Consider the following 17,716-nt stretch of genomic DNA (forward strand, 5'->3'; position numbering starts at 1 on the left):
CTGCTCAGTGGTATGCTTTCTATAAGTTCTGCATCCTGTGGATCCACCAAAAACCGAATTGCCTGTGAGTTCCAAGTACGTGAGGTAGGGTCAATGAGAGACTCCACAGTAAGGTCCGGGTATAAATTGTGTTGATTTTTATTAGCTGGTCTCGGGCGAGTGGTTGGGAGCCATGGATCATTCCATACGGATATAGAAGAACTTGATCCCACCCTTTTGATTAGTCCTTTGCTTACCAGAGATCTAGCAGATACGATACTCCGCCATCCATATGACGGAGAATATGAACGAATCGGTTCCAGAGGTGATGCATTCCTGTAATACCGACCTTTGAAAACTCGAGAGAATAATGTGTTTGGCTTCTCTATTAGGCGCCATAACTGTTTACCAAACATCGCTGTGTTGAAATCAGTGATGTCCTTAAACCCCAAACCTCCTTCATCATTATCTATACATACTTTGTCTCATGATTTCCAGTGCATGCCTCTTGTACTCCCCCCCCCCCCTGGACTCCACCAGAATTGTGATATTGCGCTCGTCAGTTTTTTAACGGTTGCCTTAGGTAAACGATAGCACGACATCGTATGATTTGGTAATGCCATAATCACTGATTTAATGATCACTTCCTTTCCTCCTTTTGTGAAGAACTTGAAAGTCCATTCATTGACTCTATTATTTAATCGATCCTGAACAAAGCTAAAAACTTGGATCTTTGAACCCCCCAGATTTTCTGGTAAACCAAGATAAGATCTCATTCCTCCAAGATTCTGAATGCCCAAAATATCTCTTAATTCCTGTCTTATTGATTCCTCAATCTTATGTCCAAATTGAATTGAAGACTTTTTAAAATTTACTAACTGCCCTGAAACTGCCTCATATTCCTTTAAAATCCTAAGAATTGTTTGACACTCTCCATTTTGAGCTTTACAAAAGAAGAGACTATCATCCGCAAAAAGCAAATGAGATATGGATGGACAAGCTCGAGCTACCTTCATTCCCGTTAGTTGTTGCCCCCTCTCTGTCTTTTTAATATTCGCAATTAAAGCATCAGTGCAAAGAATAAATAAATAAGGCGATAAAGGGTCCCCTTGACGTAAGCCCCTATGTGGAACAATAAGGGCACGTGGTTGACCATTTATAAGTACCCGATATTGCACCGATGATATACATTACATCATCAATTTAATCCAATGGAGGCCGAAACCCATTTTCTGTAGTAGAGCCTTAATAAAGTCTCATTCCACTCTATCATACGCTTTGCTCATATCCGTCTTAATTGTCATATACTTTCCCTGACATGCTTTATTTGTTCGCAATCCGTGGAACATTTCCTGGGCGATAAGAATATTATCAGAAATTAACCTTCCTGCCACGAATGCCGATTGAGTTTCAGATATGAGTGAGGGAAGATAGATTTTCAATCGCTGGCACAAAACCTTAGAAATAATTTTATATCCAACATTACAAAGACTGATTGGCCGCAATTCCGTCATCCTTGTAGGTCTCTCTGTTTTTGGAATCATACAGATATTAGTAATATTTAATCTTGCATCCATTTCTCCCGAAACTAAGAAATTATTCACCATCTCTACCAAATCATTCTTAATAATATGCCAGGAGTGTTGGAAAAAAAGAGCAGTCATGCCATCCGGTCCTGACGCCTTCTCCGGATGCATCATAAACAAAGCCTCTTTGACCTCCTCCTCTGTTGCTAGTCTCAATAACCGTTGATTCATTTGGGAAGTGATACCCGGTGTAACCTCTGTCAGAAAACTATCGAAATCCGATGGGGAAGTGGTACTAAATAGATTTTCAAAATAGTCGATTGCTACTTTTTCCACACCATTATCCTCTGTAATCCAATTCCCATCAGCATCATGTAATCCAACAATTCTGTTACGAACCCATCGTTGCTTGGTTAAAGCATGATAAAATTTCGTGTTAAGATCCCTAGAGGAATACCACATGTTCCTACCTTTCTGGTGCCAATACTCTTCTTCATCCTTATATGCATCTTGTAATTTCCTAGACACCTCGAGAATATCCTCCTGGGGCCTGGTATTGTTTGTTTGTACATCTTCAAGTGCTTGCTGTAGATCATTTATTTTTTCTTTTCCATAAGGTGGATTATTTTTCCACCATTTAACAATTTCATGACGATAATTACTAATTTTTGCCACTATACTCCCAGGTCTCCCTTCTGCTCCTCCTTCGCTATAATCTAGCCAACCCATGGTAATTGATTCCATAAGTCCTGCTTGCCCAATCCATCTCTTATCGAACCGAAATTTTCCTTTCCTCCTTGGGATTTTATCTTCTAGATAAGCTACCACCGGCCGATGATCGGAAGCCACCATTCGTAGATACTCTGTAAAAGAACATGGGAATAGAGTATGCCACTCTTCATTTGCTAAAGCACGATCTAATCGACATCTAACCATCACTGCCCCTTTCCCTTTTCCTCTTCTTCCTTTCCATGACATTTTGTTTCCCCGAGCCGGAAATTCTAGTAAACCACTATTTTTTATCATGTTATTAAAAGGAATAAAAGAGTCCGCACTCCTTATAGATCCTCCTTCTTTTTCATGATTACGAGTAATTTCATTAAGATCACCAATGATAAACCAGGGTTCGGATCGTGATAGTCCATATCTAGTTAAGCGTTCCTACACTTGTTCCCTCATCTTCTGAACTGGATCCCCATATACAAAAGTAAGATAAACCGTTTTGCCAAGAGCCTCCGCTTCCACATCAATCATTCGGTTACTAGAGTATAATACCTTGACCTGGTATTCATTATTGTAAAAAGGCGCTAGACCCCCACTTCTCCCCACCGGATCTACTGTGATCAGATTATCATAACCAATATGAGATTGAAAGTTTTGAACAAACTCTGAATCTTGTTTTGTTTCTGCTAAAAATAAAAAGTCCGGTTTATGTTTATGCCTTATCTCCTTCAAATAACTTATGGTCCACTTACTTCTTATTCCTCGGCAATTCCAACTTAATACTCTCATTTGAAGATATTTTTTTTAATGTTCTCAGGAGAACCAAATTGACGGGTGTAATGAGACCCTATTTCCACAATCCATCTATTATCCTTTCTTTGGGGCCTTAACCATTTCATAAAAAACCATAATGCCACTACTCTTTTAAAACTCCCATATTTGCCACTTTCCTTATTCACATAGAACGCAGGAAATAAAAATACTTGTAACAGAAAATAATACCAATCCCTTTGAACCATCAACATGTATAATAAGACTATGTTCTTTGCGTTAAGCTTACGTAACCTCCAATCCAAGGAATCCCATGTTCCAAAAAAAACCCCTGAAAGATGCGTCTGTCTCTGTCTCCCAACATGGACTATCACTGTGTTGCAACATTAGTATACACACAGTGAAAATGGAAACGTTTCCTGTATGTCTACAAAGCCCCATAAAAATAAACCTACTTAAGCCAAAATCATCACCACGGTCATTTACTATCCAAACTAGAATCAAAAAAATTAATACTCAAATCCGGATCTTTTGGATAAGATATTTGGATCAATATAGTTACTTAAAATTTTTCGGTTCAGGTAAGTTCCAACCGGGTTAAAGTCGTTTCATGTCACAAAACGAAATACATGTAAAGAACCGGTAAATATCGGTTATATGTTTGGATTCAGGTCGGTTCGGATATCTAGGACCCGAAAAAAAATACTCAAAGACTTGAAAAATATCAAAACCCAAATACCCGAATATATTTGAATATCTGAAAATACACTAATTTTGTGTGAAACCAGACTTGGACACCTGAAATTTTAGCCGAATACCCGAAATATTTTTCTAAAAATCCAAAATTTTACATAAACGCAAAATTTTATTCGAAAAACCGAATCCAAAACTCGGGAACATGGGTTGGGATGAGTTTGATTTAGGCTTGATTGTACGGTATGTTAGTCAACTGGTCGACACAGTTAATGTAAACTTTTTAGAAACCTAAAATAATCAGTTCCAAAATCTCTTATATATTATTAAAAGAGAAGTACAAAAATAAAACAACCCTTAGTTTTTCAACTTATTTACAATGACATGCCACTGAAGTTATTAATTAACCTACCTTTTAGGATTTTTTGTCTTTTCCTCTTTAATTAATACATTTCCAAAATCAAATTCTAACTAAAAATTATGGCAATAATAATTAATAAACCTAGCTTTTAGTATTCTTAGTCTTTTCCTATTTTATTATACATATGTGTGTTTGAAAATAATTAATTCCATATATACATTTCGTAATTACATACATTATATAGTAATTATTTTACTAATTCCACATATACATAGTAAATAGTATACAACAATTTTATTATACATAATCATAAAATTTTGATCCATAAAAACAGTTTATACAACAATTTTATTATATATTATCATAAAATTTTGATCCATAAAAAATAAAACTACATTTGTGTGACTTTACGGGTCATATTCTTAATAAATGGATGATATAATTAAGGGTTTACATGATAAAATAAAACTACTCAATATAAACCATAAAATTATTGTGTTTAGAAATGTCGTATTAAAAAAAAATTTAAACAGGTAAATTTTAAAATATATATTATCACTTATACAAATAAATATTCATTTATAAAAAAAACTAACACCCACGCGGGTGCGCAAGTCAATTTCTAGTTCTTATTATTTGAGAAACATTTTAAAAAGGTAACCTTTAATTTGTATTTTATTTACGGCCGTTCCATTAGTGAAGTGGCAACACTACATTCATCCTCACTTTAAATTGATATTTACCCTTTCTTTTATAGAACAATTACAAAAAATGCCACTCACACATTATCAAGTGGACCAACTTATCATAAGGGTGATATTAAAGAAAGCATATTAGATAAATCCGGTTAGAAAACAGATCACGTCAATCCGGTTTAGATGAACCACCACCAACGCAACTAGATTTTCATATTCTTTTTTTTGTCATCTGTAGATTATATTAAACACAAAAACATCATTTCTTACAAACCAGAGCCGGCAAGGAATACATTCCTTCCAGAGCCAAAAGCCGGCGAGGTAACATGTACCACCCGGAACCAAAAGATGGATACAATACAAACCCATAAAAAACTAACAAAGGCACGAAGAAAAAAGATGTCGAGAGGCAGTAGAGTAAAACAGAACTTCAGTAGAGGAGAGCTCCACCTTGCGCTCAAAGACGAGCTTACCGAAATAGAACTCATCAACAATTAACACAAGATTAGCGGAGCAGCGAGATAGACTAGACGCACACGAACATCACCAAACATAAAAACTGAATCGAGAGAGGTTAGAATCCTTAACCGTCGCTGTAAACACCCTTCAATCCCAACTAAGTCTCTCCATTGGACCTTGAGTGTGCTCTCCCCGCGCCTCATACGCACCATCACCCCACGGCAAAGCCTATAAAGTTTCCCGGAAACGTCTTATTCACACAGCCGGTAACTGGATAATAACCACTCCAAATCCATGACAATCACGATCAAGACGGCGACAATCGACCCACAATGAAGCAATCGCTCCGATATACATCTATCTCCTTCCAAGCCAAACACGCACCTCCTCTGAGAACCAGAAGATGTTTCCACCTCCACCGAAGACTAGAGCCACCACTGATCAACCCACATCCCAAACCCCATAAGAACTAACAAAGCAAACCCCTAACCGAAGAACCGCAAACACGCGCCAAGACTATCCTTCGAGCAACACGCGCCACCGGGAGAATAAAACCTGACACCGCCAAGCTCTTCAAAACCGATGCACACCTTGTGAGCAAAGCCCACGAAGACCTATGACTCACGCACCTCCAGAACTGGCTAAGGGAGAATCACACCAAAGAGATCTGAAAATCGGCAAATCCAAAACCCTAGCCACCTTAAAATCCGACTCCGCAACCAGCCGCACCTCCACGAACCTCGCCGTCCCACCAAGGCTACCGGTGACGACAGATCTGGAAGAACCGCCATGGTCGGACCCCGAATCAATCATCAAACAACGACGTCATTGCTTTAGCATATCGGCTAGGGGGAAAGGCTAAGTAACAAAGCAAAGGGAAAACGAGAGGGGAGAAGGAAGCACCGGCACCAGCGGCGAGCCGCAAACGCCGGTGGAAACGCGATGGAGTTCTTCAGGCTCTTCTTCTTCTTCTTGCGTTTTTTTTTAGGCTACTGTCGATCCAATGGTGCTAGATTTTCATATTCAACCAATGGTTTTCTTATTGAATATTTCCTAACGATATATAATTGAGATGAATTTTTAGAAACACAACTGAGTTTTCATATAAGACCATGTTTTGCAAACCATGGTTTGCTTGAAAATTAATTTTCTTTGGTTTTTTTTTTCTTAATTGACTTTATAGCTTAAACATGTGTTACATAACTAAATCAAAGAAAAGCCATATGTTTGACTTTTTAGCTAAACGTAAACGTGTGTTTCATATCAATAGTTTCGTAATTATAATATCAATACTATTAAGAAAAAATTACACGTAGACATACTTTTTACTTACCTATTTACATCCACACATACTTTCAGCATGTGAGGTACTTCTTCCTTGTAAATTTCCCAAAGAGCTCTTATAACCTAAAATCTATCTTTCCATTGACTCATCAAATTTTAATCAGCCGCATCTACTCTCTTCTCCGATGATTACAATTTTCACAGCCGACGTTTTACACAATATAATAAGGGCCGTTAATGGTAGAGGAAAAGCTGGAGGTGGAGATGCTAGTGGAGAAGAAAAGGTGGAGACATGGTTACGGTGGAAAACATAATGTTTATGGTGGTCATGCTAGTGGCAACGGTAGAGGTCGGGTCTTATGTGGTGGTGAAGGAGGAAGAGCTGGACGTGGAGCCGTGGATGTGGATCAAAAGTTGGAAGGTATGGAGGAGGTGACGGTGAAGCTAATGGCTTAAGTGGAACTTGTGTAATTGGATATGAAAATTGTGGTGGTGAAAGAAGTGGTTAGCAGTCATGGAGCCGGTGGAGGGTCTTATCGTGGTAGTGCTTACGTAGGCAGGTAATGGAGGAGCTTATGGCAGAGGAGGAGGAGCTAATGGCGTCAGTGGAGCTTGCAGATGTGGATATGAAAGTTGTGGCTGCGAAAGAAGTGGTTAGTGGTCATGGAGGCGGTTGAAGGTTTTATGGTGTTGGTTTTTACGAAGGCTGAAGGAAGAGGAACCATAGGCGGGGAAAGATCAACAGTTATACCCTCTAGTGGCGGTAGAGGAAGTGGTGGTGGAGAAGCTTATGGCGGAGGTGGAGTTTATAGCGGGATAGTTATGGAAGTGGTAGTGGTGAAGGAGGTGGTATGGTGGTACAAAAGAAAGATACCTCAGTGGTGGTTAAGGAGGTAGTTATGGATAGTCCACAATTTGAAATCGGTTTCATGACCACACTTTCTCTGACCACATGAACGAAATTAAATGAAGGTTATAATAGACATTTTACTCCACCTTTTCCTGCACAAAGTGTACCTCCAGCTTGAAGTATGTCAAAGTGTAATACAACACCTTTAAAGTATGTCAGTTGGTAAAGCTTTCTATTATTAAAAGGGAAGGAGTTTTAATAAATCTAATTTAAAAAATTGTTTGGACCCTTTCATTAACTAATAATATTTTGGTCTTACTTTGATTTGGACAAACAATATGTTACCTTAAATTTCTCTAACAATCATTTAGTCAAAGCTTTTATTTATTGGACTCATATCTTTTTGTAAACGAAAAGATTAAACCATATATACACGACCACATAAATTTGGTTCACGAAAATATAATATCATGTACAATTTATTATAATCTTCTCTAAATATGTCTCATTAACTTCATAATTAAGATAAGTTTAAAAATTATATATTATGTTAATTTTATTTTATTGATAAATAACAATTTAGTATTTAAGATAAGTTTAAAATTATCAAAAACCCAACAAATCTTTTTTTTACTGCTCCACAAAAAACCTACAAATCTATACTATTAAATTAGCCAAAAACCTCTCAAATAAATCTTAAGTTTCACCAACTGAACAAATGTAACTTTTATAAAATGCACAAAAATATAATGAAATGTTAGATTTGGGCATTCGGGTCTTCGTGTCAAATATAAATCGGTTTCTTTCAGGTCCAAGTTCTTTGGGTCTTGGGCATTTATATCCAACTAGGTATTTGAATTTTTTTTTTCTCAAATCGGTTCCTTTTAGTTCCAGGTCAGTTTGAGTCAATAATTCAAATATCTGTAAAATTTACTATGTAATTTGGCTAAGTAATGAGTCTAGCTCGGTTCGAGTATTTAGGACAAAAAGATCTAAGGAATCCAAAAAGCCAAAAAATCAAAACACAAAAATACCCAAAATCAAACAAATACCAGAAATAACTAAATATCTAAAAGACCAAAATCTTACCCGAGAACCAAAAATATCCAATATTTTAAATATATTTTCAAAATTTGAAATTTTACCCAAAACCTAAAACTATAACAGAAAACGTGAATCCAAAATTTACAATAATATTTTTATACTGAGAACATATATGAATTACTCAAATATACAAAATATGAACAAAACATTTTGGGTACTTTGGGTACCCGGAGTCCAACAGAGACCCGCAGGTCCAAAAAAATCTAATAGGTACTTTTTTTCCAATCCCGAACCTCAACCTGTATATCGTATTGGTTTGGTTCGTTTATCAAATTTGAGTAAAATTTTCATACTTGAGAAAGAGTTACATAAGAGTGTATATAAAAAAATCTCGAATAAACCTATTCATAAGTTATATAATTTTAAACAAATTTATGTATTCGATATAAACGACTTTATAACATAATAATACACAATATACTCAAAATACTATCTCATATCCAACTTCGTATATAACCCATAAAATCCGTGTTTTCGAAGCGCGGATCAGAATCTAGTTTGAACTTTATAGTTATTATTATAATATAATATTTCCTTTTTTTCCGCAAAGTTATGATGAATTAAGCCATATAACAAATTAACGTATAGACTAATTCCAATTGGTTTATGGTTTGTCTTATATATAAAGTGATGCAGCAAATGATTTTAGGTGATGCCGATTTAATGTAAAAACGCGAATACGACGATATAATACGATTACTTGACTGATTGTATAGATCTTTCAAAAGAAATTTTATAATAAATTAAATGGAATCCCTTAATTTATGCTCCATGTTGTGAAACTTAGGATTTAGAACTATAAATTTCTGTGTATTATTAATTAAAAGTGTGTTCCTTTGTATAAGGATTACAAGATATAGAAATATGGAAAGTATCCAAAACCTAAACCAACTAGGATTAGGAAAACTAGTAATACATAATATGGAAAGAATACAAATACAAGGAAAAAGGAAATATGGCCGTCTCTCTCTCTCTCTCTCTCTCTCTCTCTCTCTCTCTCTCTCTCTCTCTCTCTCTCTCTCTCTCTCTCTCTCTCTCTCTCTCCAAGTCGTGGCCGCCTTTCTCTCTCTAGGGTTGGGCTGTCTCTCTCTCTAAGTGTATGGGCCGGTTATGGACCGGGCCGGTTATGGACCGGGCCGGTTATGGACATCCATCAATTGATTTATAACACTCCCCCTTGGATGCCATAACCATACATGGATTGTAATACGCTTAATGTTGCCTCATTAAAACATTATCAAGAAAACTCAGTGGGACAAAACCATGATGAAGGAAAAAGAGTACAACACGTACTACTCCCCCTGATGTGAACCTCAGTGGAGGTCCTTCAGCCTACGCATCCCAATCTGATGCGTGAGCTTCCTGAATGTGCAGGTAGGAAGTGCTTTGGTGAATAGGTCTGCTGAATTGTCACTGGATCGTACTTGGACGACCTGGACCTCACCGGCTTTTTGAAGCTCGTGAGTGAAGAAGAACTTAGGCAATATGTGCTTCGTCCTATCACCTTTTATGTAACCGTCCTTGAGCTGAGCAATGCACGCAGCATTGTCCTCATACATCACGGTTGGCTCTCTGTTCTCGGCCATCCCGCAATCAGCTCGGACGTGTTGGGTCATCGACTTCAACCAAACACACTCGCGGCTGGCCTCATGTATGGCCAATATTTCCGAATGATTAGATGATGTGGCCCCGATGGTTTGTTTCATGGAACGCCATGATATGGCCGTACCTCCATGTGTAAAGACATATCCTGTCTCTGATCGAGCTTGATGTGGATTTGATAGATAACCTCATGATCGGACATGATCTAAACATATACAAGAGATTCATGGCAAAAACACATGTCCAGCCTAGTATAGCTTGCTTATTACATCAAGGCGCCAATGGTACTTGGGTTAAGAACTTTTCCGGACCAAGGACATATCCCTTGTCCTTCTTGGGATCAAAGGATCCGTGTCTAATTCAAAAAATCCTCACGACCATGTCCTTCTTGAGACTTACAATACGTTTTTGTCCGGACCAAAGTACCTTATGGGACAACACAATGGGCGAGCTTTTAGTCCATGTTTAAAATTTGGTTGAATACCTTTCTATAAGCCCTTTGATGCACAAAGATTCCATCTTTTAAGATGTTTTAATTTTATTCCCAAACAAAACCTTGTTTGTCCCAAATTCTCATTTCAATCTCTTTCTTTTAGATAATCGTTTGGGAAATCTCTCCAGAGGATATTAACATACACATATATGTTTTAGTTCTCGAGAACCTGTTGTATTTGACAACTCAATATCTTCTGGGACTTATATATATATATATATATATTCATTATCCAGTGGACCATATAAGTAGGTGGTTTCTACATCCTTTAACCGCAAATCTATTTTCTTTTCTTATGGCCAGACTTATTAGGAATCTAAATGTTTGTTATATCCACCACAGGGGAGTATATCTCCTCATAATTGATTTCTGGTCTTGGTGTGAATCCTTGTGCATATGGCCGTGCCTTATATTTTGCTATCTAGCCATGTTTCATTTCTTTCACAAAGACTCATTTGTCCAACTGGTTTTACATCTAGAGGTGTCCGAAATGTGGGACCAAAACCTCGATGTTCTTAATTAATTCCACGTCCTCTTTTCCTTTTATCTGATTTGTTGAGTGCACTCATGTATGGACGTGGGTTCATGATCCTCGTTTATATTCATAAGTTCAAGTGCTACTAAAATCATCTTATGTCGACATTCTTTATGTGTTCCATAATGTTCCAGACATGATATAATCGATTGAAATTTTATTATTATCAAGGACCTTTATTACCTTGCAGCTTGGCGTCTCAAATTACATATTTTGGTACCTTAGATGTTTAGCCGGCCGGCCTTATCTCTATGTCTGGGATGGTTTCCTTAGTAACCTCGGATTTGGATCTGTTTATCATTATCTGCACCTTTCTTTTGTTTCCGAGGATTCTAATTTTTTGGAACTTATTGGTCTATCTTGTATAGACTCTGTAGCAACTTGACTGTGTCTCTCTTGGACATCATTTTCATTGGTGCTTTACAAGCTGGTTTATATATGACTTAGTCATTTTTCCGGGTCAGCAAATGTGTATGACATTTGATTAGCTAGCTTTGTAAATGTATAATCTTTGGACGTCTATTTCACATTCTTTAGTCCGAGGATGTTGCCAAGATAATGATGGTCGATGCCATTCTGTTTCTTTTACCAGCTTATTATTTTCTCCCCCTAATGTGGGATAGTCGGATTCATTAAACTTTCAATCCGTGTTCTTGGCCACTAAATAGATCACCCATATTTGGCTCAAGGTACTTCATTATCATGGGAGATTCATATCCAACATATATCATCATCCTCCTTTTGAGGTCCCATCTTAGTTTTCTGTGGTGGAGCAATTGGCACATCTAAATGTCTTTAATGATGGAATATGTCTGGCTCTTGACCCGTTATCTAATCGAGATGGGGGATATCTATGATCACTAAATGGCCTGATGCTTTTAACTTAGATGCATGTAAAATTCGTATGTCCCCAAGCTTTAGATTTGGAGTTTTGACCTTATAAGTAATGGCCTATGCGGTTTATAAAAGGATTACCAAGCCGTTTATAGTATGGACATGTGCCACGGATTTGTCCACACTGCCCCCTCATGGACATACTATAATTATGGCCTAATGAGTTTCCCTTGTGAGATTCTATGGGATAACTCTTTCTTTCTTTCAATGTGTGCCCATTTTGCATCATGTTTGAACCAGGATGGCTAATCCGGTTATGCCATAGAGTGAAAAGTTCACAGGCATTTGCCTCTATCATACTGATTTTTGCATAGTATAGACCAGTAGAGAATGCATGTATAGTCTCGGCCATTTTTTCTATGATCTTGAGTGAATTCTAAAAAGAAATCTTTATTTCCTTTGCCCATTGTTTCAATATGGAAACAATTCTTATGTTTTTTTAAACTCAATGGGCTTCTATGGGTGAGTATAAATCATTAGATCTCTTTAGTCTGGCTGTAGCCTTTCATGGGAACGGCTATACCCGTAGCTATATTTATTATCTCTTTGGGCGATGTAAAGGAATTCTTTGTTCCTAATGCCCATGATTTCAATTTTGAAACCATTTATCCATTATTTAAGAATGAAGAAATTTTAGGTGATTTATTATTATAGATTTTATTATATTTATTTCAGATTTTCAGAGATAGGATTTTTAAAATAAAACTTTCATTCATATAATAAATTCAAATAAGTCATAAAGACAAAGAAATCATAAAATCAAAACAAGACATCGAAATCAACTTATTCTTTTAGACAATTAGAAGTCTCATATTCCATAAGATCGTGTGGGCTTCAGGATTCTTCCCTTTCAAAATTCTCTTGGTACACATCAACTAGATGCTTGGGAGTCCTACAATTCTTAGCCCAATGATTACTTATTCCACACCTATGACACACTGATCTGGTCGAGTGTTGTGGTTTAGAAACACCACAGATTCTGCCTCGACCACGGCCTGAATGAAATTGATATCCACGGCCTCTTCCATAGCTATTCCCGCAGCCATGTAAGTTGTATTGGCCGCGGCCACGTCCTCTCCATCCACCACGGCAATGGCCGTGTGGTTTATCATGATGGACATGGTTAGATTCATTCATAGCTTCTTCGGCTGCATGTGCTTCAGGTAATGGTGTGGATCCTGGAGGTCTCATCTCACTGTTTCTCATCAGTAACTCATTGTTTTGCTCAACACGCAACAAACATGGAATCAGATCTTCATAACTCTTGAATCCTTTTTCACGGTACTGGTGTCCTAACACCATATTATTTGTGTGAAAGGTGGACAATGTCTTTTCCAACATATCCTCATCTGTGATCTCCTTACCACACAACTTCAATGTAGAAACAATTTTGAACATTTCTGAGTTATATTCATCCACGGACTTGAAGTCCTGGATCCTGAGACTCATCCAATCATAACTAGCCTTTGGCAATAACACCAACCTTTGGTGATCATATCTTTGTTTTAACTTGTTCCAAAGGTCTAGAGGATTCTCAATAGTTATGTACTGATCTTTGAGACTCTCTATAAGATGATGGCGAATAATTAATATTGCCTTGTATCGATCTGTCTTACTTGCATTATTGTCCTTGGCAATACATTCACCGAGGCCCTTGGATTTCAATATAAACTTAGTATCAAGCACCCATTGCAAGTAATTATCTCCTGAGAGATTTAGGGCAACAAAATCCAAGTTGTTGATTTTCGACATCTGGAAACAATTATTAATACTTTTAGAAACTTTTTATAGCTTTATAATAATAGTTTATGTCACACGGACCAGAAAAGAAAATTTCTAAGAAGTATCATATGCAAACAAAATGATCAGGTTATAATGCATTATTGGTCTCACGACCAAACGAGATGATTTACTTATCCTAGTAATATTGATGCAAGCCACACGAATAAAGGATGATTATAAGCAATAAAATCAATCCTAACAATTTTCTAAGTGATCATCATGGATGCAAGACAAGTCACACAGCTAATGGTATGAACAATCTTAATCGGTTTCTATATGATCATAATGCAACTAGTTTCAAACACCTTAGCAATCAGGTTTCTAAGTGATTATGAAAGCATGAAATCTCAAACAATTAATTTAATTCAAACAATCAAATTTTAGTATGAGATCCTAGCAATCGGTTCTAGGTGATTCCTATTCAGAAACAATTCAATCACAAACAATCAGATTCGGGTTTAATTATTTAAGCAATCATGATCAGGTTCGGATTTTAAAACAGTAAGCAATTAATCAATTCTAGCAACAATCCTAATCAGATCAGTTTCAATCTCAATAAACAATCAATCAAATTCAGATTATATCAAGCAAGCAATCAATCAATAGTTTTCGAATTAGGGTTTTAGGATTTTCGAAAATTTGATCTTAGATCAAAAGAATTTTGATTTGAGATTCAAAACCATTAAGGCTTTGATTTTAATTGATCAATGGATCAATCTCGTTTTAGGTTTGGGGATCGAACTTATAGAGCTTCGATTTACTCATTAGGGATTGATCTATTATCCTATGGCTTTAGTTTATAGAGATTAGATTTTAGGTTTCATTCTTTACAATCAACCAAATTCGATTTTCATGTTCTTAGAATTCGAATTACCTTAGGTTAGTAGGTTGTTGAAACCGGACCACCAAGAGAATGAACCTCGAGCTGGCCAGGAACGCGAGCTGGACACGAGCTGGCCTGGACGCGAACGGATTGAGGTTGGAGATGCGAGCAGCTGATCGTCGAACGGGAGCTGTTGCAGTCGGGATCGCGAGCGGCTCTGATGCGAACGGGAAGCTTTGCTGTCTGGAACGCGAGCTATCCTGGATCAAGATGGAGCTGAGTTCGTCTAGGATCAGGAACGCCTTGGGGCTGGAGCTGATCAGGTGGATACGAGCTGGAACAGATGTGGGGACGGATTAAGGTTCGTCGGGTTCGGATTAGAGTTCCAAATCAAATCGGCGCGCACTGTATTTGTGCGTGAGGGCGCGTCGGTGGTCAGATCGACAAGCGATTTGTACTGACTGATTCGTCTCGGCAAGGGCTTCGATTTGATATCTTGATCGTTTTCTGGGTCCTCACGGTTTGGGAGAACAGCCTCTTTGAAGTTCCGAGGCAGATTCCTCTTCGTTTAGGGTTTTAGGGTTTTAGCGATTTGGTTTTAGGCTCAGGGTGTTAGAGGCTGTCGTGCTGATAACGTGTTGTGAAACTTAGGATTTAGAACCGTAAGTTTCTGTGTATTATTAATCAAAAGTGTGTTCCTTTATATAAGGATTACAAGATATAGAAATATGGAAAGTATCCAAAACCTAAACCAACTAGGATTAGGAAAACCAGTAATACATAATATGGAAAGAGTACAAATAAAAGGAAAAAGGAAATATGGTTTTCTTTTCTCCAAGCTACATGGCCGTCTCTCTCTTTCTATCTCCAAGTCGTGACCGCCTTTCTCTCTCTAGGGTTGAGCCATCTCTCTCTCTAAGTGTATGGACCGGTTATGGATCGGATCGGTTATAGACATCAATCAATTGATTTACAACACTCGAAGATTTTTAAGTAATTAAGGAATCAACATAAATGGTGACGCATATGTAATTATTGTTTTATATGTTATTTGATATGCTCTGTCTATGGTCAAATATGATGGTAGTCAATACTGTTTTCTAAATTTTGGAACTATAATATAATACTTTCCAAATTTTGTGAAAATTACAACCGAAAAGTTAGGAAAATTTAGTATTATGAATTGGCGACAATATCCGTTTCTACTCAAATCTTGTGCGTCAACCCTAAGTATGATTACTATATATATCATCCTAAACTCATTTCTACATCATCACAACCACAGAGTTTCAAAACTGCGATAACTAGCAAAAAAAAAATAGTTCTTTGAATTTCATCTTGGACTTGAAACCTTACAAGTCTATGATAAATGTGAAAGTCATTCGACTTTGGAAATAGTACTCAGATCCTGATGGTCGTAGATGCAAAAGTAAGTTGTTTTAAGTCTTTAGATCGTATGTTACTTTTGTAGCACCAATTTTTTATTCAACATAGTAGAATAAACAGCTAATGTTTTCATATGGTTTATTTTATTCAGGGACAAAATCCATGCTACTGTTAAATCTTTTTTTGGTTTTTCAGTTTGATCTCTTTCTGAGACAAGTTTTTTTTTGTTTTGATAAATGGCTCTGTGACAAGTTTAAAAGTGAAAAATACAAACTAAATAAAAAAACAATATCTTTGATTTTCTATCTTTTATATGAGATCTGAGTTTTCTATCTGAAAAATCTTACAACTATTCTAGACAACCAGAAACCTGCATCTAGACAACCAGAGACCTGCATTCTTTTGATTTTGAAACTGTGTCCGGCTAGAAAGAGGAGACTAGAAGGGCTGCTGCTTTCAGACGGCAAAGCTCCACGTCCTCTGTGCGGTAGAGGATCATTCTCGATTAAACAACCATTGTGTCTGACAATATGTACATGAGAGCTAACACCTCGATATATCATGTGTATAGCCGTGATAACGAGTATCAAGGTTGCCGTTGTTTTATAAATCGAACGCCGTAGAAGATGCATGGCGGAGAACGTTACGTAATAACGGAATACAAAAGAGAGGTCTTTTTCTTTTGCTAAAAATAATTTGCATTAACAAAAGAGAGGTCTTTTGATGTGGGTTTCAATTTTTTTTGTCCATTTCAATTATAAGTCCAATGCGTACGAATATATGAATTGCACCCTTTTTTATCATATGAATTTATATATTTATTAGAAGGAAGTGTCATTATAAGAAACTAACGCCGAGAAGAGAGCATCCTTAGAGCATCCACAATGGGAGCTCTTAAGGGAATTCTTAGAGGGTGTGGAACCCATTTTTTTAGAGTTTGTGCAAAAAAAAATCCTTAAAATCCTTTGATAAGGATTGATACTTACACTGTTCACGGGTCCCATTGACTACGTGGCAGCCCGTGAATGGTCATCTTTTTTTTTTTTTTTTAAATTTAAAAAATCCAAGATTAATCCAAAATGCCCTTGTGGTAAGGACTCCAATGAGTCTCACCATTGCGGATGGTCTTACATCAAGAAACATAAGAGCCTCTACTTTATGGCACCTTCTCTTTAATAGTATTATTACTATAAACTTCTTATTGTACATTGACTTATACTGTTATACATATTATCTCTTACATGTATTATGCAAATTACATACAAATAATATGAAACTACATTATATTGTTATTACGATAGTTTTACCCCGCGTCGCCACCTAGTTCTCTAATAAACAAATACTCAGACCTATAATACCACAGTAAATGAATTAACCAACTTTATTACATTAGGTAAATGAAAGAAATCTCAAGTATTCACATCAACATAGTAGCAAGTTGAAAGATGCATCAGAATAAAGAAAGAAAGAAGATTACCAATCTGCAGTCGTTCCGTCTTGGCTTGTAACTGGGCGAAGAGCAACAACATGAGAATGTCTCCTTGGACTCGAACTGATTTTACAGGCAAGAACACTGCAAAATCTTGGCAGATCGAATCACAGAGACCTGCATCTCTGATTGATTGGATGAAAATCTCAAGGCTCTAGACTAACAAAAAAAAACAGAGAAATGAGTGTTAGGTGTAGTATGGGTATGGTTCTAGATAATTATGAAAAACCTCAAGGGCATTTTGATAAACTTTTGTAATTCATAAAC

General features: G+C 36.9%; 1 protein-coding gene across 1 annotated transcript; it reads right to left on the reverse strand.

The window, feature by feature from the left end:
- Nucleotides 1-12,803: 12,803 nt before the first annotated feature.
- LOC125592466 lies at nt 12,804-13,418 on the reverse strand. The gene has a single exon (XM_048767653.1). It carries the CDS (start codon nt 13,416-13,418, stop codon nt 12,804-12,806), a length of 615 nt encoding a protein of 204 aa, XP_048623610.1.
- Between the last annotated feature and the right edge of the window lie 4,298 nt (nt 13,419-17,716).

This window comes from Brassica napus, chromosome C9, assembly GCF_020379485.1.
Source record: "Brassica napus cultivar Da-Ae chromosome C9, Da-Ae, whole genome shotgun sequence".
NCBI lineage: Eukaryota > Viridiplantae > Streptophyta > Magnoliopsida > Brassicales > Brassicaceae > Brassica > Brassica napus.